Source organism: Pan paniscus, chromosome 2, assembly GCF_029289425.2.
Source record: "Pan paniscus chromosome 2, NHGRI_mPanPan1-v2.0_pri, whole genome shotgun sequence".
In the NCBI taxonomy this organism is placed as follows: Eukaryota; Metazoa; Chordata; class Mammalia; order Primates; family Hominidae; genus Pan; species Pan paniscus.
In genome coordinates this window covers 152,187,732-152,211,058 of record NC_085926.1, presented here as the reverse complement: position 1 = coordinate 152,211,058, position 23,327 = coordinate 152,187,732, and the positions used below count along the sequence as shown (strand labels likewise).

The following is a 23,327-nucleotide window of genomic DNA, read 5'->3' as shown; positions in this document are numbered from 1 at the left end:
CAAGTATTTTTGGCTTGAATATTGTAGTTGTAATATTTCATACTGTCACAGAGACAAGTAATTCAGAGGATTCTTTTTTAGCAACATCAGTTGCTTGGCAGCTGTTCACTATTTATTTTTAAGATTCGTAAAATCTCTTCACAGTCAGAGTCCATGGGGATCATCATATCCTTTAGATAACAACAGTTCTTTTCTGGGGAAGTATAGCTGACTTGAATCATTTGGGCATTTAAGTCAGATTGTATTTTTGTAAGCATAGTTAAATGTGAAATTAACCCTTGCTTTCTTGATACTCTCCCTTTCACCCATCACTGCATTACACCAGACTTTCTGTGTTGGCTAATAATTGTGAATGGGCTTGAGCTATTTCATTTGGAAACTTAAAAAGTAGGAATTTCTTATATTTTTAACAAAATATGTGTAAAATGTGGGTCACTTTTGGAATGTATTATTATTATTATTATTTTTGAGACAGAGTCTCACTCTGTCGCCTAGGCTGGAGTGCAGTGGCGCGATCTCGGCTCACTGCAAGCTCCGCCTCCCAGGTTCACGCCATTCTCCTGCCTCAGCCTCCCAGGTAGCTGGGACTACAGGCGCCTGCCAACACGCCCAGCTAAGTTTTTGTATTTTTAGTATAGACGGGGTTTCACCGTGTTAGCCAGGATGGTCTTGATCTCCTGACCTCGTGATCCGCCCGCCTCGGTCTCCCAAAGTGCTGGGATTACAGGCATGAGCCACTGCGCCTGGCCTGGAATGTATTATTTTTAACAAGGACTATTTCATTATTTTCTAACTAGGACATGGGTATTTAATAAGTAATTTGCTCTAAAAATTTAGATATTATCGGTTTGATTGAAATAGTGAGGATTGCCAGGTGCAGGGCTCATGCCTGTAATCTGTAATCCCAGTACTTCGGAAGGCTGAGGTGGGTGGATTGCTTGAGCTTGGGAGTTCAAGACCAGCCTGGGCAACATGGCAAATCCCCATCTCTACAAAAAATACAAAAATTAGCCAAACATGGTTGTGCATGCCTGTGGTCTCAGCTACTCGGGAGGCTGAGGTGGGAGGATCACTTGAGCCCAGGGGGCAGAGGTTGCAGTGAGCAGAGATCACACCACAGCAACTGGCAACAGAATGAGACCCTGACTGAACAACAGAAAAATAGGATCACCCAAAGTGTACAAACGTATTCATGTTAAACAGAATTGTTGGCTATTCATTCAGTTTTTATTGGTGTAATTTGAAAAGATTACTCCCAACTTTTGAGCATTCTTTAAGAATTTGGGGAAAATACTTATCAATATGAAATAAACTAACAGAACAAAATGTTAGCTTGAACTTGGAGCGCTCAGAAAACAAGACTATAAAGAAATTAAGTTGGTCTGTTTGTATGTAGAAATAAAAATAAAGAATTTTTGGTTCACTTAAACAGATGGGCAGTTTGTCAACTCAGATGGTTTAGCTGTTTTCATTAAATAATGTTCAATGTCTTATCAAAAAAAAGAATTGAGTGGTTCAGCTTCTGAATTCACTGTCTCATATGTGTTTGATGGAGCTTTTCTGCAACTCTTTATCTTAAAATTTAATTCTCTTTAATTTTCAGATAAATTTTTAATTATACCTTTACATTCACTGATGCCTACAGTTAACCAGACACAGGTATGTTAAATGGATACATTTGTTAAATGTATTTCAAACTGAGGCAAGCTTTAAGGACTGCTTGTTACGTGTTTTCCTTTATTTTTTTTAAGGAGTATTTTCAAATAGTAATTCATGTAAAAAAATACTTCTTTGAGAACCTTTGCAAATGAGTCTTCAGGGGATGATTGCTCAAAAACTTGAATATCAGCGGATAACCCACAAATCAGATTAGTTTTGTCTACATTAGGAAAAAGTTTAAAGAATTGGTTTCACCAGTAACTTGGTTGAGTTTCCTGAGTAAGAGGAAAAGGTCTGTGAGTACTACTAAAAGTAACCAAACCTAGAAATTAATGATCTGTGACATACTACAGTTTGATGATGATTTGAGATTTAATTTCACAAAATTAGTATATTCACAGGTATAAAATTTCTGTTTTAATAATGTATTATGAATGTTTGGCTCCATCAGATACAGGCGCTTTCCTAATTAGAGTGAACACTACATTCTCAGAGGCAGGATAATGTTATGATCTACAGTATTTGCAGGCTCTTGCAAAATGAAATTGATTAGAAAACCTGCTCCTCCCCCCATTTCTAGTTTATCCTTTTCTCTTTTTATAAGAAAATATCAAGATACTTTTCTTTGAGACCCTTTTAATATTTTTGTTGCTGGTACCTTAGTCATGAATTAGATACAGAGTACATACCTGAGAGAAGAGAGGGGGCAAGAAAGAAAACTCTTGATTCCAAAGACTGAAAGAGTATCCAGCATGGAAGTATTCATCTTCCACACCATAACCTAGTAAATTATGTATTCCTTTGCTGGAGAGTATGTGAATAGCCTGGGAAACATTTTCTGTATTGACTACCAGTTTTGTAAATGAAGGGATAAGTTTTTGCTTTTTGTTTGTTTGCATTATCGCCAGTGGTACTTGATTACCTATCTTCTTTCTACTTTAGTGACATTGTCGGGTTGTGGGGCAGTATTTGTAGAATTCTCCATTTAAAGAGGATTTTTTTTTTTCACTCCAATCTGATCTCAAGCTAGTAGACAGTGGTTGGTACAGCTGCACAGTTGACATTTATTCTGCTGGGTTGGGCATCTGCCTGATTATTCAGTGTTCTTACCCATGGAGACTTGACTTCATTATTCTTGTCCTAACAGAAATATCCCTCCCTCTACTTTATAACCTCCAGCTTTTGTTAAAAAACTGCTGTAAATTTAAATAATGATACCTCATTGGAAATCTTGTTTGTGATAAGATTGTGACATCTGTGGGAGATTTAATGTGGTTTACCAAAAGATAATTTTGTAATATTGAAAATGATCTATACTTCATAAATACATCGATAAATATTAGATGTATATGTCAGTGAATGAACATAGAATGCTAAAAATGAACAGTATCTGAGGTAATTCCTCTAATTACAAATATAATGTATTAGAAGTTAGTGTACTTTTGTGATTCTGATGTATTTATTTTTACAGGTGTTTAAAAGAACCCCTCCTGGTGTTCGGAAAATAGTAATTGCTACCAACATCGCGGAGACTAGGTAAAAATAGTTTTAAATATCAAATACTGATGATTACATAAGTTTTAAACACCATAAAGTTTTAAACACCATATACCTTAATCTTTTTTCTCTACCGTATACCTTGTAATTTATCAAAAATAAAACCTTTTTTATGGCAGTGAGCATAGTTTTATTTTTTATGGGCTTTTTTGAGACAAGGTCTCATTCTGTCACCCATGCTGCAGTGCAGTGGCACGATCATGGCTCACTGCAGCCTTGATCTCCTCAGCTCAAGTGAGCCTTCCACCTCAGCCTCCCAAGTAGCTTGTACTACAGGCTTGTGCCACCACACCTGTCTGATTTTTTAAATTTCTTGTAGAGATGGAGTCTCACTATGTTGCCCAGGCTGATCTCTAACTCCTGGGCTCAAAATGATCCTATTGCCTCAACTCCCAAAGTGCTGGGATGACAGGCCTAAGCCACCATGCATGGCCAGTTTTGTGGGGGTTTTTTAACCTATAGTAATGCTTTATCTCAGAAATAGCATTTTAGGTGTTGGTTTTTGTTTGTTTTGTTTTCCTAAAGAAGCATGGGAGCTGAGGTAAATTTTGTCCTTTCGCCTGTTTCTGGTTGGGGGTAGTATTTGGTAATTAGTTATATCCAGCCTTTAAATGTTCTTGTATTCTCTTGGAGGTACTAAGACGTAGTTTAGTCACTGAAACAGATTCTTTTATGGAAGCTGATATTAAACCATGCTGTTGGGGCTCCCATAGTGCTAGGTATGAGGCAACCTGTGATATTTGACTGTAGGCAAGTAAGAATTTAGTATATGATCTGAAGAACTAATACTGTGCTGTCACTTACAGTGCCTGACACTGCCTACTGTTAGGTACTCGATCCCTATAATATTGGTAAATGTGGGTGTGAAGAGTAGTGAAAATCCTGAATGGCTAAAATCATTTGATGTAATAAAAAAAAATGCTCTGAAATCCCTATTTATAGGTCTTTTATAGGTTAATAGTGCTTTCGATGTGTGTGTGTGTGTGTGTGTGTGTGTGTGTTTTAACATTTTATATATCTGTTTTCCAAACAGCATTACCATAGATGATGTCGTTTATGTGATAGATGGAGGAAAAATAAAAGAGACACATTTTGATACTCAGAACAATATCAGTACAATGTCTGCTGAGTGGGTTAGTAAAGCTAATGCCAAACAGAGAAAAGGTCGAGCTGGAAGGTAAGGTGGGAACTCTGTCCAAAGCTTTTAGAACACACAAAAATTTTGTGTAACAAAATGTGATGTTGGCATTTAAAGATATTTATTAAGAGTTACCTTTCTTATTATTTTGAGCTTATTGCAAAACATTTTTAAATAGGAAAGTTGTTCTAATCGTAGTTTGTTTGGAAAAGTATCTGCCAAGTTTTCTATTTTATGAATCTTTTGCCTTCAATTTCTAAGTTTGATTAATAAGTTATGTTACTTATAATGGTTGGTTTTCATTTTTCTAAAGCATATATTGTGTGATAATAATAGCAACTAATACTTTTTGAGTGTCAGATCATCTCCTGAACACTTGATTCATATTAACTTTCTTAATCCTCACTACAGTACTATGAGGTAGGTTATTATATCCATTTTACGCATAAGGAAATTAAGGTACAAGGAAATTAAATGACTTGTCCAAAGTCCCATAGCTTTCTAAATTACAGAGCCAGGATTTGAATCCAGGCATTCTGACTACACAGGCTAGGCTCCTAATCACTGAATTTTATAGCAGTACTGATTTTTCACCAGTAGTTTTCAATGAAAGCACAAGGAAAGTACTTTTCTTCATAATGTCATAATAACTTAAGAAGTAAAACTATCTCTGTCTTAATGATAGGAAAAATGATTTGTCTTGAACTTCTACAAAGAATTGGACTTTAATGCATATTTCACAGTATTTCTGCACTTATTCATATGAGTGATAAGAGCCATATATGGATTTTCAGAAGAGGGTTTTTCTTTTGCCTCTTACAGATAGAATAAGAGATTTCCATTAATCTTTCGATACAGACTTAAGAAAAGGAGAGTTGAAAGAAAACTTTACAGGCCATTTATCAACCCCTCGTTTTAAGTTTGTACAATATCCATAAAGCTCTGACTGACTTGCTGTAATCTTTGCACATTATCCCAGTATAATTTGATTTCAAGACAGTTTATTAGATAGTTGATGCTATTGAACCAAAATCGTGGTTTAGTCAAAGAAGTATACCCTCCTAATAATCAGTTATCAGGGAATAACTTGATAAGGGACCCAGAAAGACTGAGGTTTTCCCATGTAGACCCATCACCTCTAAATATTGATTCAAAAAGTATTCACCATAGTGAACAGGTTTTGGCACACCTTTATATGTGAATAATAAACATACTAAGCCTTAAATTTGTTCCATGAAACAATAATAGAGCTAAATACTAATCCTTCGTCCTCACTCCTGTGCGGTAGGTTAACTGTGGAATTGCTGTTTTAATTTAAAAGGAAAACAGTCTTTTGTAGGCTCCATGGATAAAAATTCCTTCTGCAAACCTTATTATTTTGGAGATCAGAAAAAGCTATAGTATGTGGCTTTCAATGGAGGTACTCTTATTTTAGTTTCTACTGGAGAGATATTGAGGTATATTATATAATAGACAGTGGGTCTATGTAGACTCATGGAAAAAATAACTAAGATTTTTAGAATTCATTTTTGTTCCTATAGCAGCAAGAGCCTAAAGAAATATCTCTTCTACTTGAGAGTACATGAATATGGTCACCTCTTCACATCTAGTTTTTTTTTTTTTTTTTTTGAGATGAAGTCTCACTGTGTCACCAGACTGGAGTACATGGCACGATCTTGGCTCACTGCAACCTCTGCCTCCTGGGTTCAAGTGATCCTCCTGCCTCAGCCTCCCACTGGGACTACAGGAGCACACCACCACACCCAGCTAATTTTTTATATTATTTTTTAGTACAGATGGGGTTTCACCATGTTGGCCAGGCTAGTCTCAAACTCCTGACCTTAGGTGATACACCCACCTCAGCGTCCCAGAGTGCTGGGATTACCGGTGTGAGCCATCGCGCCCGGCCTACATCTAGTCTTACCATTGTTCAAAAAATGATATCATTCATGGCTCTAGTTACATACATAAAACAGAAACTTTTAATATCCCTCTGAAAACTCACTAAATAGAATATATAGTACTTAAAATGTTTTTCAGTAATATAGACAGGTTAGCATAATGCCAGGATTCATTACATAATAAGATTGATCACAAGGCATACTTGACGTTACTATTCTTAACCTTAACCTAGGTAGACTGCTGTTACTGAGCACAGTAATTTGGAATCTGTCAGAAATAGGGAAGCAAATTATTGGCATGGGGAGGAATTACTGTGTATCTTTCTTAAAACTGTGATGAGGGTAGAGGGTGTAACGTTTTTCTAAACAGAAGAAATACATGATTCATAAAAAGGAAAAAATAATTACGTACAGTAGCTATTATGTGGCATGTAAGAAATTGATATTGGCTACTTCCCTGCCTAGTATTTTCTCTGCAGTTCTAAAAAGTCATTGATGACTGTCCCTCTTTGTTTCATTTTGTTTTTTTTTCTTTTTTTAAGAGTTCAACCTGGTCATTGCTATCATCTGTATAATGGTCTTAGAGCAAGTCTTCTAGATGACTATCAACTGCCAGAAATTTTGAGAACTCCTTTGGAAGAACTTTGTTTACAAATAAAGGTAAATTAGGTGGGAGAATGAAGAAACTAAATGGAAGTGATCTCATTTTCAACATCTTTTATAGAACAAAGTACTGTATTAATCTCCAAGAAACAATTATTAACTCACAATTTATTTCGTGTGTGCATTAGTAAATTGTGTGTTTAAACTTCCTTCAAATGTATATTCAACACTTTTAAATTATATACTGCTCTAGAGGAGGCAGGCTGCCTGTGTTTGAATCCTGCTTCTACCCCGGAAAAGCTAGTTCTGTTATATTGGGCAGGTTGTTTAAATTAACCTCCTAAAATTCTTAGAACAGTGCCTGGCACGTGGTAAGTGCTTAGTAAACATTAGCTACTGTTATTACATGTTAACATGTTATCCTTCATTATAAACTACTTATTTCAGTATCTTGTGTCTTTTGATATAGTTAGCCTTGTTTTGAAGATAGTGAGTAATCAGCTTGTTCACTGAGATTTTAGCCAGCTACTTTTGAAGATAGTGGGTAATCAACTTGTTCATTGAGATTTTAGCCAGCTACTTTTCCTATTAATAGAGTTGATGGTAGAAAGTAGTAATATATATAGGACTTTAAACATGTTTTTATAGAAATACAAATATAATTTTAATTCATTTTGGTAAAATAACTTGAAAGTCATGTATAAATTTGATGCTTTGAGTCATCAGCCCAGGTAGGACTAAGTTGTAATGCTAATATATTAATATTATATGTATTTAATAATATTTGTCTCCCCCACCTAGATTTTAAGGCTAGGTGGAATTGCTTATTTTCTGAGTAGATTAATGGACCCACCATCAAATGAGGCAGTGTTACTTTCCATAAGACACCTGATGGAGCTGGTAAATTTGTTTTCTTGTTTTTTTAATTCTAACTTAGAATACTACAGCATGTAAACCAGTTAATTATAATGTTTACTCTCATTACTGCAAAGTAGACCAATAATGTCCAATGCCAAATTTGATTGGCTATTTGACTATCAATTTAGAACTATCAGGTTATGAGATAGGCATTAGAAAGTTATAAAGTGATATCTTCGTAATAATTCTTAAAAGACTAGGACCTTTTTGCACATTTTTTTTTATTGTAGGCCTGATTTAAGATTACATAAAATTTGAAATTTTTAAGTTACTGGTACTTTAATTACTGGCGAGTAAAACAAATATGCAGCTAAATGATTTATCACAAAGGAAGGACTATGTAGTAATTACTTACATCAAGAAGAACATTCCCAGTGTGCTAAAAGCCCCCTTCTTACCCTCTCGTAATCACTCCACTGTCCCTTAATCCCAATCATGATAGATAACCTCTATCATGACTTTAACTATAATGGCTTGCTTTTTTTTTTTTTGATGGTTTTACAAGTATGCATCTTCATAAAGAGTTCAGTTTTGCCTATTTTGTGAACTTTACATGAACCCATACAGAATGTGTGTGGTTTTTTTGTTCTTTGAGGGAGCAGAGCTCTGGATTATTTCACTTAATATTATGAGATTCAAATGTATTGTTGCTTTAGCTATGGTTTTTTTTCTTTTTCCTCTTTTTTTTTTTTTTTTTTTTTTTTTGAGACAGAGTCTCACTTTGTCACCCAGGCTGGAGTATACTGGCATGATCTCAGATCACTGCAACCTCCACGTCCTGGGTTATAAGGTACATGTATGATCAAGTTGGGTAGATAACGCCCAACAGTTTTCCATGGTTGCAAACCACTTAAACTCCTACCAGTGGTGGATGAGAGTTCCCATTGCTTTGTAGCTTCACCAACCTTTCTTATTAATTGGCCTTTTATTCTAACCATGCTGGTAGGTATGTAGTGGTTTTAATTTGCATTTCTATGACTGTCATTGAAGTTTTCAGCAGCTTTTATGTTTATTATCCATTTGTGTAGTCTCTCATAAATTGCTAGTGTCTTTTTCTGTTAGGTTGCAGATCATACAGTCCTTTTGTACTCTTGATCTGCGCTTTTTATTGGTTGTATATTGCATATCTGTTTTCAACTTTCCTTTTTTTAATACCTTGATAAATTCCTTATTTTATTTTATTTTATTTTATTTTTGGAGAGAGTCTCACTCTGTCACGCAGGTTGGATGGAGTGCAGTGGCATGATCTCGGCTCACTGCAGCCTGCAACCTCCACCTCCCAGATTCAAGCGATTCTCCTGCCTCAGCCTCCTGCTGGGATTACAGGCACCTGCCACCATGTCTGGCTAATTTTTGTATTTTTCGTAGAGATGGGGTTTCACCATGTTGACCAGGCTGGTCTGGAACTCCTGACCTCAAGTGATCCGCACACCTCAGCCTCCCAAAGTGCTGGGATTATAGGCATGAGCCACCACTCCCAGTCTAAATTCCTAATTTTAGTGCAGTCAGATGTATCATTCTCAAAGGTTATTGCTTTTTACACTTTAATAAGTCTTTTCCTGAGGTCATAAAGATACATTTAAAAAAATTTTACTGTTTTGTTTATAATGCATCTGCAGTTGATGTGTGTTGGGGTTGAGGTAGAAATAAAAGTTTTTATAAATAAATGTAGAGCATTGACTGAGCACTATTTATAGAAAAGTTCATCTCTTTTTGTCCTTGTTCTGCAGTCTTTGATAGGTCAATGTCTGTGGATTTGTGTGTCTGTTTCTAGGCTTATTTCTCATCTGTTGGCCTGTATTTCTCTCCTGAGCTGGTATCACATTGCCTTAATTACTCTAGCTTTATGATAAATCTTGTTTTCTAGTGGAACAAATCACTCCCTTTCATTCTTCTTCAAAAACGTCTTGACTCTAGAGACTGAGGTGGGAGGACTGCTTGAGCCCAGGAGTTTGAGGGACACAGTGAGCTGTGCTTGCACCACTGCACTCCAACCCAGATGACAGAACAAGACCCTATCTCTAAAAAAAATAATAATAATAGTAAATTTTTTTAAAACAGAGTGTCTTGGTCCTTCTTGGTGCTTTGTTTTTCCAAATACATTTTAGAATCTTTGGAGTTTGATTTTGATTGAATTCCATCTATAAATCAGTTTGGGGAGAACTGACATCTTTACAGTATTGAGTCTTAGCAAAGAGATCATCATCTATTCCTCTGTTTATTTGGGTATTCAGTCTCAGTATTTTAGAGTTTTCTTTGGGGTTTTATATGTCTTTATTTAGATTTTTTAAAATTTAGATTTCAAATATTTAAAAGCAGAATCCAAAAATACCACTAATCTTCTAGGTTAGTGGTATTTTTGGATTCTGCTTTTAAATATTTCATCATCTTTCGAGTCTGATAATACAGAAATAAAGTTGCTTTTTGAATGATTGATTGTATCATTAATGCTGTAAAGTCCCCTTATTCAAATAACTTCATGTAGATTTTTTTCTGCATATATTATCACATCTTTAAATAATTAGAGTTTTATTTATTCTTTTTCAAGTTTCTGGGACCCTTAATACAATGTTGAGCAGAAGTGATATGATAGGGTGCCTTCTTGTCTTATTCTTAAGCTATCAGCAAGTCATTGAGAGTAAAGTGTTTGTTGGTGTTTTTTTTTTTTTTTTTTGGGTGTGCGGAAGCTCTTATTACGTTAAGTTTACTAAGACATTTTTATCTTGTATGGATAATCAGTTTTATCACATATCTTCTGCTTCTGATGAGATTATGGTATGACTTCTTTAGTTGGTTCATGTATTCAGTTAAACTGATGTTTCAAATATTAAACAAATTTTTCTTTTTAGAGTAAACCTAACTTGCCAGCATTCAATTTGCCATTATTTTGTTTTGTGATTTTCATATGTAAGTTTATTTAGTTTTCTTCAGATGTCCTTGTAAGATTTAGATATCAAGCTATTCTAGGTTCAGAAAACAAGTTGAGGGTTTCACATTTTTTTCTTTTTCTTTTATTTGAAAGAGGTCTTTTTAAAAAAAAAAATTAAGGGTATTTTCTCCAAAACTGTTTAGTAAAAATCTGTGTCTGATGGGATGCTTATGGGTTCTTTTATTATTATTTCTTGTTTGCATCTATATGCCTAGTTATTTTAATTGTGCACTGGAAATTCTGTTTACAAAATTCTTTATAGATAAAAATTTGAAGCTTGGGATGAGGGTAGCTTTTTTTCAGCAAGGATTTATGTTCCTTTCTGCCAGGAAAAGAGGCCCCAACCTCTGCACTCACCTCCCCTAGATGTCTGTCATTCCCTAACCTCTTGATTTACAATTCTTTGTTAACTCCTTGTATCTTCAGGCTACTTTTCTAGCTGTCCGCAGTGGGGTGGTTGGACCAGATGACCTAGGGAATCAGAGCAGAAGTCACTCCCATTTTCTATGGTTTTAGATAGTTCCTTTTTCTTTTGCTTTTCTGTCTCGCGTCATCTAAACTACTAGAATCTAGAGAGTGTGCATTATGTATTCCAAATGTATAATAGTGTATCTTTTGTTTTTGTTGTTTGTTTCTACAACTTTTATACTTTATTAGGTGACTTTATTTAACAGAAAGTTTGTCATTTCTGGTATTTCTCTCAACACAGAAAAGCCAAGTTGTGTGTTAATTTTGGTTTTGTTTAAATAAGTTTGTAACCTTTGCTGACCTCACAACATATGTTTTGGTAGGGAAAACTAAAGCTGAACAATATTTGGGCATTTGGACTTAGAAGAGAGAGTAGTGGCTTGTTACTCTTTTTAAAGCAAGCTAAAATCGTTTTAAATGTAACGCTTTACAGGATCTATTTTAAACACACACTCTTCCTTTACAGAACGCTTTGGATAAACAAGAAGAATTGACACCTCTTGGAGTCCACTTGGCACGATTACCCGTTGAGCCACATATTGGAAAAATGATTCTTTTTGGAGCACTGTTCTGCTGCTTAGACCCAGTACTCACTATTGCTGCTAGTCTCAGTTTCAAAGATCCATTTGTCATTCCACTGGTAAGAAAAATGGAAATAAAACCGAGTTATTTTAGATGTGAACAGGAGTTGCTTAGATATATTTTTCATTAGCGTTTTATTAGAATGTCGTTCTCCATTATAGCATCAGAGCAATTTAAATTGGCTATGTCTGCTATTTTTAAGGGAAAAGAAAAGATTGCAGATGCAAGAAGAAAGGAATTGGCAAAGGATACTAGAAGTGATCACTTAACAGTTGTGAATGCGTTTGAGGTAAAAAAAAAAAAAAATTTGTCCTGGATTATGATAGTTTATTCAAATGAAATGCTAATAATAGAATAAGGATCATATTTAACCTTTTGAAATCTGTGTTATAAGGCCGGGCACGGTGGCTCATGCCTGTAATCATAGCACTTTGGGAGGCTGAGGCAGGTGTATCACCTGAAGTCAGGAGTTTGAGACCAGGCTGGCCAACATGGCGAAACCCGGTCTCTACTACAAATACAAAAATTAGCTGGGGGTGGTGGTGGGCATTTGTAATCCCAGCTACTCAGGAGGCTGAGGCAGGAGAATTGCTTGAACTCCGGGGCGCGGAGGTTGCAGTGAGCTGAAATCATGCCACTGCACTTCAGCCTGGGCGATGGAGTGAGACTCAATCTCAAAAAAACCAAAAAACCAAAATCTATATTATCATAGGTATCAGGAGTAAATTACTGAGAATGTTGAAATTTAGCTGAACATTTGAAAAAAGTTATAATTCATTTTTAATTTTGTAATAGTTCATTACATTTACCGTTTTGGGGAAATAATAGTTTTTGGTAAGAATGAACAAGTGAATAGTTTATTTTAAAATGTTGTATTTAATAATTTCTTTGTATCTTTGGCTTATTAACGCTAATGACAGTCTCTTTCTATTCATTAATAAACTACCCTGTATTCAGATTTAACATGTAATAGAGGATCATAATCATGTACATAATTCAGATTAAAGAGACATTTTCTGCTCCCAAAAGCCACGTGTATCTGAGGGTAAACATTTATCACCTATCTTGGTAAAATTTAAATGTAATTTGGTTTTTAGAGGCAGTATCTTTTTTCTGTGGCTCTACATTCTGTTTCATGTGACATATTATGGGAAAGTTCATGTTTTTTTGTCTTTGAGCTTATTCAGCTTGTCTTTCCTTTTTCCCCATTTCCCTCCTCTAAAAAAAAAAGCAAACTATAAAGAAAATCTGTGAATTTGAAAATATATAATAGCATTTAAGTCAGTTTAATAGTGTGTTCTTTTTGATTAGTGTATTATGTACAGTTTGGATGCCATTTTGTGTAAAATACATAATATATTACTGTATACTTAATTGTATAAAGGTCTGGAACTTCAGTGGTGGTTATCTCTTAAGGACTAGGATCATGGGGAGTGTATGTGTTTTTAGTTTTATCAGTTATAAAATTCTTCGAATTTTTTACAAAGAAAATTAAATATTAGTAGAATATTAAGCTTTTACTAAAGTAAAGAGGGAAACCAGTAGTAATCTTTGTTTGCGGGAGAAATATAGATTTCTTCATTTCTTTGCCCCATAGGGCTGGGAAGAGGCTAGGCGACGTGGTTTCAGATACGAAAAGGACTATTGCTGGGAATATTTTCTGTCTTCAAACACACTGCAGGTAATGGTGAATGTTTTGCAGTAATTATCATATATGCTAGATTAGAGAATATATACATCCATTTTGTACAATTAGATCTGTAGCAAAAAAGTCAAATATATGGAAATTGAGTATATTTGTATATATACACAAAGTAATGGGGGATCTTTCTGAAATCAACTGCAACAAAACAAGGAAAAGAAACATGGTTCCAGAGGATAAGAGCAAGGCACAGTAGGGTTCGATTTCTGTTCCTGTCCCCACATTCTAGTTGCTATTTTGATGATTCGAACTGAGAATTTTTGCTAACACTCCTAAAATCTGTTGAAAAGTATCAAATAGGATAGATATCTGTAAGTTTTCTGGTTTAGTATAGTGAAACACCGCAGGCAAGCATTTGTAAAACAGAAGAAAACAGTAAAGAGGGCATATGCCATCACATTTCAGACTACATTGAACTGGGTATTCGAAGCCAGTGAGAATAGAAATATCCTCATCTTCTCCCAGTACACATACACTCCAGCTATGTGACATGAGGCCTGATACTGGACATTTAACAGATCTACAAATTAGTAAACAAAAAAATCTAACATACCAAATCAGAAGTGCCCAGTCATTAGCAAAATGGAAAAAAAGGATCACCACAATTCGGAAGGAAAGGAAAAGAAAAAAAAAAGAGTGGAATGCCATGTTTCAGTAGAAAACACCTTTAAACTGTTTCATAATATGGAATAGCTAATAAGAATATGAATTCAGCCAAACATAGGTTAGAAAATAAACAGTAGAGTGAATGAAAAGACACCTGAGCTAAGAAAACAAATTGAAGATCAAAAGAAATCACAAGGAACAGAATGGACACCCCTTAAAAACAAGTTATTGCCATAGGAAAAAAGCTTGAAGTAATCACAGTTTATGGAGGTACCTGAAAAAGACAAAAATTAAAGCAATAAGTAAAATCTTAAAGACAGGAAGACAGGACTCATCCATTATGAGAACAGTAGATATTAGTGTCTGCATACAAATCCTGTGTAATTGAACGTTTATTTTGAGATGTATGTAAGAACACTTTTTGAAATGGAAATAATGAAATGAACAGAGAAATGAACAGAAGCATGAAAACATAACTGAATCCAAGTGTTTGAGAATGTCATGTCCAGTCAGGATATGAATTCAGGTGTAAAGAAAAACAACAGGCATTCAAGAAATACTGTACCCCTGAGCTCTTCTTGAAAAGCCCATTGACGGTGAAATGCTGTTAGTTAAAAGGGGAATCACAGTGGAGATTTCAGGAATGGAGAGTGCATGCTTAATCAGCTGGTGTAGTATACATTAGAAGTATTTAAATATAGAGCTAATAACAAAATGGTGTTAGGAATTACACATGCAAAATAGAATGTAAAGATTATTATCCTGAACAGTATAAAATAATGGCAGTAAAAACCAGGAGGTGTCTAAGAAAGTCAGGTGTCAGAAAAATTAGGTGGGGAAAGTCACACCTTAAGGGATATATACTTAAATATAACCAACTTTATGTTTCATAATCTCTAAAAGGAATTCCTTAGGAAATATTTCTGTTATGAAAATACAAGATTCATCTGGTCATTCACTTTCATTTCTATTTAACTTTTCTTTAAATTGTACTAAAGTTAATTGTTTTATAAAGAATTTCTATACTATGATTCTGTTATTAGGATGCATTTCTTCTATCAGTATATATACTTAATGGGTGTCTGCAATCTTATTTATTTAGAAGACTGAGTATTGAGGCAAGGGAAGTACTTTTCTATGTTACTTGAATGCTTTGTAATAAGCCATGTATCATTATTTTAAAAAAAAACAAAACCTTAAGCTTACCTGCCATTGTTAACCGTATTTAATTCTCAGTAATAGAAATATGGATGTGGATTATTTTCTTTATGCTTTTCTATATTTTTTAAAAAATGGGGGTGGAAAGTAATTTTAAAAACTCTATTAGTCTTTCACAAAATAGAGTAATCCTTAAACATCAGTGGCTATTCCTTACAACATGCAAACTTTTTCTGTGAAAAGTCGGGTAATATTTTAGGCTTACAGGCCATAAGATCTCAGTTACAAGCATTGACCTCTGCCATTGTAGTGCAAAAGCAACCAAATGTAGATGAATGGGTGTGGCTGTGTTCCAATAAAATGTTATTGACAAAAACAGCTTTTGTAGTTTGCCAACCCTTGCTTTAAAACATGTTTGCTAAAGTGTTTTCATAAAGCAGGGATAGCTTACAACTCAATTTATCTATTAGTGTATGTTTTATAGCCTCAATGTGTGAAAGGTATTCTAGTTCTATTTGTTACCATTGCTCCCTAGATGCTGCATAACATGAAAGGACAGTTTGCTGAGCATCTTCTTGGAGCTGGATTTGTAAGCAGTAGAAATCCTAAAGATCCAGAATCTAATATAAATTCAGGTACAGCAGGAAACACAGTGTAAATAAGTATCTTTTGTCTATTGTATCAGTATTTTACTTTTCTTTTCCCCTCTACCTTCTCACCCCCCATAGATAATGAGAAGATAATTAAAGCTGTCATCTGTGCTGGTTTATATCCCAAAGTTGCTAAAATTCGACTAAATTTGGGTAAAAAAAGAAAAATGTAAGCATTGAAGATTATTATTAATTACTCGTAATTCTCTTCTTAAACTTTTGAAATCTGCTCATGTAACAAGGCTTATATTATAAATTTGTTCTTATTCATATGTGGGTTATATTCTTGTTCTTTTAATCATTTCAGAGAAGGTGAACTGTTTAGCCATTGGTATCACTTTCCCTCACAACACATCCTGGAATCACCTCTCTGATAACCCATTATTCACAAAGAATGCTACCACATGATACCAGTGTAAATATTAGAAGAGCCAGCCTGCTAGTAAATACCAGTGGCTGGATAAAAATTGCTTAGAGTAGATTTTATTTCAGAAACTTTTTTCCTCTTGCCTTATAAATGGATAACTTAGCTCTTTGAATAAAATTGTGATTTCACTATTTTGAGAAATAAAGTGTAATAATATATGTACAGGTAGCCTCAGTAGTAATTGGAGACAACAGTGAAGCATGAGCTAGAATGAGCTCATTCTAGCTAAAGGATACAGAGAAACTAAGAGTCACAAATGGCCAGTAGTGTGGTTGCTACTATTTTGGAAGACACTCTGTATTAGAATTATGATTGAATCATTAAAATAGTCACTGACCCAGTGCATGAGTTTTTAATTTGATAGATGTGTCTTAAGGAAGTAATTTCAAATGTTTTCTAACAGCTACATTGTAAATAATATAGATTTCTAGTAGCCATGGGAAAATTGTGGTTTTATAATACTGTAATGCATCTCCATAGGTGGGCATTAAAACAGTCATTGTGTAGTAACATGTAAAGTATTTAAACTGACGTTAAATGAAAGTTGGATATTCTAGAATTATAAACATGAAAAAATAAAGACTTTAAAGATAGGCCAAAGTGCAGACATTGTTCTTGGGCAGTGGTTCTCAACTGGCATGATTTTGCCCCCAAAGGGGACATTGGAAAGTGTCTGGAGATACTTGTGGTTGTCATAACAGTGTGTCAGTAGTACTAAAGTCAAGAAACCCTATTCCAAGGTATAAAGTAATGGGTAGCTGATGAATTTTAATCATTGTGGTTGGATTATTCACATTTTAAGTGACCTAAGTACTTTTTCAAAATAATACTTGGCCAGAAATTTTTTTGTATGTGTGTACCTAACTTTACAGGTAGCTTAACAGTGAGTCACTTTGAAATTCATTTTATTTTCCTCTCTGCCATCCTGGGAGGGCTTTCTGAAAAAATGTAGTTTTCTTTGGACTGGTGCATTGTTTTGGTCCAGACTAGGGGTCAGCAAATTTTGACCTATAGGCCAAAAACTTGTTTTTGTCCTTTTTTTGTTGGAACACAAACATGTTGTTTTCATGTTGTCTATTCTGCTTTCCTTCTACACTAGCAGAGTTGGACAGAAATTATAGAGCCCCAAATATAGACCCTAAAATATTTACTCTCTGGTCCTATATAGAAATTTGCTGGGCCAGGCACAGTGGCTCACACCTGTAATCCTAGCACTTTGGTTGGCTGAGGCTGTTAGATTACTTGAGCCCAGGAGGTGGAGGTTGCAATGAGTCAAGATCACACCACTGCACGTTGAGAGATCATGCTACTGCAGTCCAGCCTGGGTGACAGAACGAGACCCTGTCTCAAAAAAAAGAAAAAAGAAATTTGTGAAGTTCTACTGCTCTAGTTATGCAGGGTGGCAGGATGGCATTGGTAAATTGACTTGAAGTGAGAAAAAATAATTTCTGGTTTTATTCTAAGTATTTAAAACTGTAAATTCATAACCATGATTCATGATTTTGATTACAAGTCTTATGAATTCTTAGAACTTCAGAAGTGGCCGGGTGCGGTGGCTCACACCTGTAATCCTGGCACTTTGGGAGGCCAAGGTAGGCGGACCACCTGAGGTCAGAAGTTTGAGACCAGCCTGGCCAACATGGTGAAACCCCATCTCTACTAAGAATACAAAAACTAACTGGGCATGGTGGTGGCATATGCCTGTAATCCCAGCTACCCAGGAGGCTGAGGCAGGAGAATCGCCAGAACCCGGGAGGCGGAGGCTGCAGTGAGCTGAGATTGGGCCACTGCACTCCAGTCTGGGTGACAGAGCAAGACTCCGTCTCAAAAAAAAAAAATAAACTTCGAAAGAGACACTCGTAAAAACAAATAGGAAAGATTAGTGGATTATTAGCTTTTATGCTGTTAGTTAATACAGGTAATTAACATTAACTATTTAAAAATAAATTATTAAACATCTCCCTGTTGAATAATACTAAAGACTTTTACAAATTGAGATAAAATGTGTATGACTATCAAAAAAAAAATGACCTAGGAATTGAGAGATTGAATTAGAACCGTCAACATGAATTTAAACAGAATTCTTCACTTTTCATTTTTTATTCATCTGGGTCATACTCTGTAAAATTTTTAAGTTGATAATTTTACAGTTATTTTGTAAATCAAGGGCTGTTTATCAGTATTATGATTGTCATAGTAAAATGTATAAACTCTTCTCTTGGTATGAATCACTTAATTATTTTAGGTACTTTTTTGTTCTTTATTCTTCAGTGGTATAGTGTGCATTAACATTAAGGAAAAGAATATTCTGCCCTTTTTCTAAAATGTTGAGTAATTATACCTGCAAGAAGAAGATTAGTTACATGATTTAAATTATTCATACTGATAGCATTTTTTCATATATTTTTAAGGAAATTATGCTCTGTCCTCAAATATAAATATATTTTTTTGCAAAAATAAACTGAATTATTCTCTGGAGTTTTTTTAGATTCCGGGATTTGTTTGGTTTTTACCAAGCTCTTCTATCAGTTTTTCAAGTAGTGTAAAAAAAGAAAATCCTCTAGAAGACTTCTTTTTAACAAACTGCATTTTAACTTTTTTTAAAGGGTAAAAGTTTACACAAAAACCGATGGCCTGGTTGCTGTTCATCCTAAATCTGTTAATGTGGAGCAAACAGACTTTCACTACAACTGGCTTATCTATCACCTAAAGATGAGAACAAGCAGTGTAAGTGAACATTTAAAATAATTAAGGATCTGATTATCAGTCTCATTGTATTTTTATGATTGTGTAGTTTTAACAATTATATACAAAATTTTTTTTTTTGTTGTGTCTTATTCCTGTGACATGAGTAACTTTTTCCCTCTAACAAATAACCTATTCTTTTAATTTTCAGGTCTGTAATGATGGATCTTTGTATTTTAATTAGGACAGTTATTTGATTGCATAATTTTCTTTCAGAACTTGCTTTCAAGAAATATTGACATATTTTATGGTGTACAGGAGTTTACATTGTATAGAAAGTTTTGTTAGCGTGTCAGTATACCTTATAAGTATTGTTCAGCATGTTGAGATTCTGTTTATTTATATTTTTCTCTTTAGAACAGTAATTTGAGATGATTTATAAAAAACTGGATAAAAATAACTTTGGCAACATTAGTGTTTTGCTTTTGTCACTCAGAAAATATTTTCTTCAGAGTAGTGCTTAGTTTAAACTAAAAAATATTAAAATACCTATGTTCTCTGAATAATGAAGATGGCTCATTTAAAATGGTATTTCTTACAAATTAATCTCTGTAATTACAATAGAAGGTTAATATTTTAGAAGGAAGATACTCATTAATTAATACTGGTAATATTGTTGAATTTATATAGTAATCTTTTCAGACTCCTGAATGTATTAATTCACTTTAATTTTCATTACAGATATACTTGTATGACTGCACAGAGGTTTCCCCATACTGTCTCTTGTTTTTTGGAGGTGACATTTCCATCCAGAAGGATAACGATCAGGAAACTATTGCTGTAGATGAGTGGATTGTATTTCAGTCTCCAGCAAGAATTGCCCATCTTGTTAAGGTGACTGACTTTATGTGATTATCTTAAATCTACATGTAAGTCAGCATGTGGTCATGTGGTTTTGTTCTAACTGTTAAATAGATTAACATTTCTTGCTCTATTTCAGCAGAGCAAATAATTTTGAAAAAATGATTCCTGGTTTTTCTGAATTGTGTTTTGAGGTGGTAACAGACCAGCCATTCTAAATGGCTCAGTGTGATTGCAGTGTGAATTTTAACTGCACTTTAGTTATTCACTCATAACCACACTTTAGTTGCTTGCTCACTAAATGTTTTAGCTTTTGAGCCATCGCTTGTGAAACTCCTTGTATCAGGTAAATTAGTTTCATTTATTATGTTATTTGGTAATATATCTGCCTTTGTTGAACATGTATAATTTTTCCAACCTTAGGAATTAAGAAAGGAACTAGATATTCTTCTGCAAGAGAAGATTGAAAGTCCTCATCCTGTAGACTGGAATGACACTAAATCCAGAGACTGTGCAGTACTGTCAGCTATTATAGACTTGATCAAAACACAGGAAAAGGCAACTCCCAGGAACTTTCTGCCACGATTCCAGGATGGATATTACAGCTGACAGCTTTTCAGGGGTGGTCTGAAAAGCCAGTTTGACAGCCATTCTTCATCATTGTTTAAATTTTGGCTGGATGCCAAACCCTGGGACATGAACAATTTTCATGTGTAAGGTAGAAACCTTCAGTAGGTAGTAAAGACTTAATGTGCATGACTTGATGTTATATGTAGATATATATATATATATACCATAAAAGCAATATGTTCTCTGATCATATACTGTGCTGTGGTCATGCCCACTCTTTGGGAGTATATTCCCTTTATATATATTGAGTATTGTACCACTTGAGAAATTCCTTTGTTCTGTTATACAAAATTAATCTTTCTGCTCATAATGATTGATGATACCACCAGTAAAAATAGGATGTTTACCCCAAAACAAGTGTCAATTAAGAATTTGAACACAACCACATTTTTTAAAATGAAACTTCTATCGGAAGTAAATTAATTTGTTGTAATAAAGTCCAGTATTTAATAAAATGTACAATGTTAAATCTCAGCCAACCTCTTGGATTGGTTTCTACATTTTCACCTATGGCTTGGTTCATTTGATATTTTTACTATTTTTAAAACACGTGCCCTTTTTATATCACCCTGTGCCTCATAATACAGCAATTGAGAGCACGGTCTGGAGCCTGATTACCTCAGTTCCAGTCTCAGCTCTGTCAGTTAGTCAGTGTCTTGGCTTCTCTCTCTTTTTCCTTATCTTGTAAGATACAGTTGGCCCTTCATATCCATGCATTCCACATCTGTGGATTCAAACAACTGTGGATAGAAGATATTTGGGGAAAAAAAGGATGGTTGTGTCTATACTGAACATGTGCAGACTTTTTTCCTTGTCATTCCCTAAACAATACAGTTTAACAGCTATTTATATAGTATTTACATTGTATTAGGTATTATAAATACTCTAGAGATGACTTAAAGAATATGGGAGGTTGTGCCTAGGTAACATGCAAATACTATGCCATTTTATATAAAAGACTTGAGCATCCATGGATTTTGGTATTTGAGGGGTTGGGGTTGGAAACCAGTCCCCCACAGATACTGAGGGACAACTGTACACGTAACAGTTGTGAGGATGAAGTACATTAATACATGTAAAGCACATAGGCTAGTGCCTGTACTCTCTGAATCTTAGTTGTTATTTGTCCCTGAAATATTTTCGTAAATATCTAACAATCTATTATATTACACTTTTTATTTTATTGCTACTTATCTTCTTAGCCAAGGAATAGTGTAACAACACATGCTGTACATTTTCAGCCCTATCAGATTGTGATAAATACTGTTGGTTGCCGGCCAGCAACTATTTTGTCCCTCCCTTCTTGCTTGCTTATTCTGGTGTTCCTTTCTGTGCAGCTCTGTGCCCAGGTATGTTGGACCCTTTCCCTAAGGGTGAATCTTGCTGTTCTAAATGAATCACATGTGGTCTTATCCCCCTTATAAGTAATTGATAAGGCATGAGTACATAAACATGTCCTAGTGAATGGCAACTGAGAAGTGATCTTCAAGGGGGTGTCTGAAAAATGTTTTACTCACTAATAGACTTAGAGGAGGAAATCCTGCTCTCTCTGGACATTGTCTTTTCTGACTCTGATAGTTGGAACTGCTGCAGCCAACTAATGATCACAAGGAGACACGGACTCAGACTGAGGTTAGCTCAGTGGAAAGATAGAACTCACCAGAGCCTTTGATAATGCCGGTAAGCTTCAGAATTAACCCATTCTAGAGCTGCTTTACATGTGGACTTATGTTGATATAATAAAAACCCTTCAATTGTTTAAGCCACTTTTAATAGGATATTGTTAGTTTTTTGTTGGTTTTTTGTTTTGTTTTGTTTTTTGTTTTTTGGAGATAGTGTCTTGCCCTGTCACCCAGGCTGGAGTGCAGTGGTGTGATCTTGGTTCACTGCAGCCTCGACTTCCTGGGTTCAAGTGATCCTTCTGCCTCAGCCTCCCAAATAGCTGGGACTACAGGCATGCACCACCACACCCAGCTAATTTCTGTATTTTTTGTAGAGACACCGTTTCACCATGTTGCCCAGGCTGGTCTCAAACTCCTGTGCTCAAGCGGTCTGCCCGCCTTGGCTTCCCAAAGTGCTGACATTACAGGTATGAGCCACTGCACCGGGTCCCTAGTAGGGTATTTTTAACTTGGCAAAAAGGGTATTAATCAGAAACGTACACTATCCATCACTGAGTATTATACTCTTGATTTTGCAATGTAAGAGTTTTAACCTATTTGTCTGACAGAAGGTGTAAAAGTGCTGGACATGCTGCAGAAAGAAACAGGAAAAGCATCTTGCTGCACTCCAAAGAATGCAAATTTTAATGTGCCTTCCAATAAATGCAAGGAAACTGAAAGAGTTAAGAGTATCATACAATGACTGGGATGTATTGATAATGCTACAGTGATCCATTAACAGCACTTGTTCAGGTACTGCTCCCAATCCTGGGAATGTGTGTTACCTGTTATGTCTCAAATCCTTTATCTTGGCTGTTCTTCTAAAAGTGATCTGTCTGTCATTGAATGCTGGCATTAGAGTCATGTCACAATATTAGAGCATACTGGTTTTGCCTCTAACGTCGAGGTGACCATCTGGTCTTTCTTGCTCTGTAAGAGTTTATGTTTGTGCTTTTTTTTTCCTTACTTTTATTATCCAGTTTAAATCCAGTCAGTTGGCCAAAATGGTCTTGGAAGAAAGGATTTAGAGATTCTGTAAAAAAGATTATTAGTTGGTTCTGTGTTTGCAAACCAGTATGTAATTCCCATATGAATGGGGAAAATGTTCCTGAGGAATTATTTAATTGATGAGGCATTCACAGAGATTAAAGCAGTTATTGTTACCTCCAATTTATGTCTTCTGCACAGCTGA

At 35.0% G+C, this 23,327-nt stretch overlaps 1 protein-coding gene across 1 annotated transcript in view; it reads left to right on the top strand.

The window, feature by feature from the left end:
• DHX36 (DEAH-box helicase 36) overlaps positions 1-20,948 on the top strand; it is a 50,972-nt gene extending 30,024 nt beyond the window's left edge. Inside the window, exons 13-25 of the mRNA XM_003826444.7 lie at positions 1,604-1,659; positions 3,131-3,195; positions 4,250-4,393; positions 6,798-6,915; positions 7,660-7,758; positions 11,640-11,813; positions 11,958-12,044; positions 13,353-13,436; positions 15,757-15,856; positions 15,950-16,040; positions 18,905-19,025; positions 19,725-19,877; positions 20,268-20,948. Coding sequence (XP_003826492.2) covers positions 1,604-1,659; positions 3,131-3,195; positions 4,250-4,393; positions 6,798-6,915; positions 7,660-7,758; positions 11,640-11,813; positions 11,958-12,044; positions 13,353-13,436; positions 15,757-15,856; positions 15,950-16,040; positions 18,905-19,025; positions 19,725-19,877; positions 20,268-20,453 — 1,478 coding nt within the window. The 3' untranslated portion in view covers positions 20,454-20,948. The remainder of the gene's footprint in view (positions 1-1,603; positions 1,660-3,130; positions 3,196-4,249; positions 4,394-6,797; positions 6,916-7,659; positions 7,759-11,639; positions 11,814-11,957; positions 12,045-13,352; positions 13,437-15,756; positions 15,857-15,949; positions 16,041-18,904; positions 19,026-19,724; positions 19,878-20,267) is intronic.
• Positions 20,949-23,327: the final 2,379 nt, after the last annotated feature.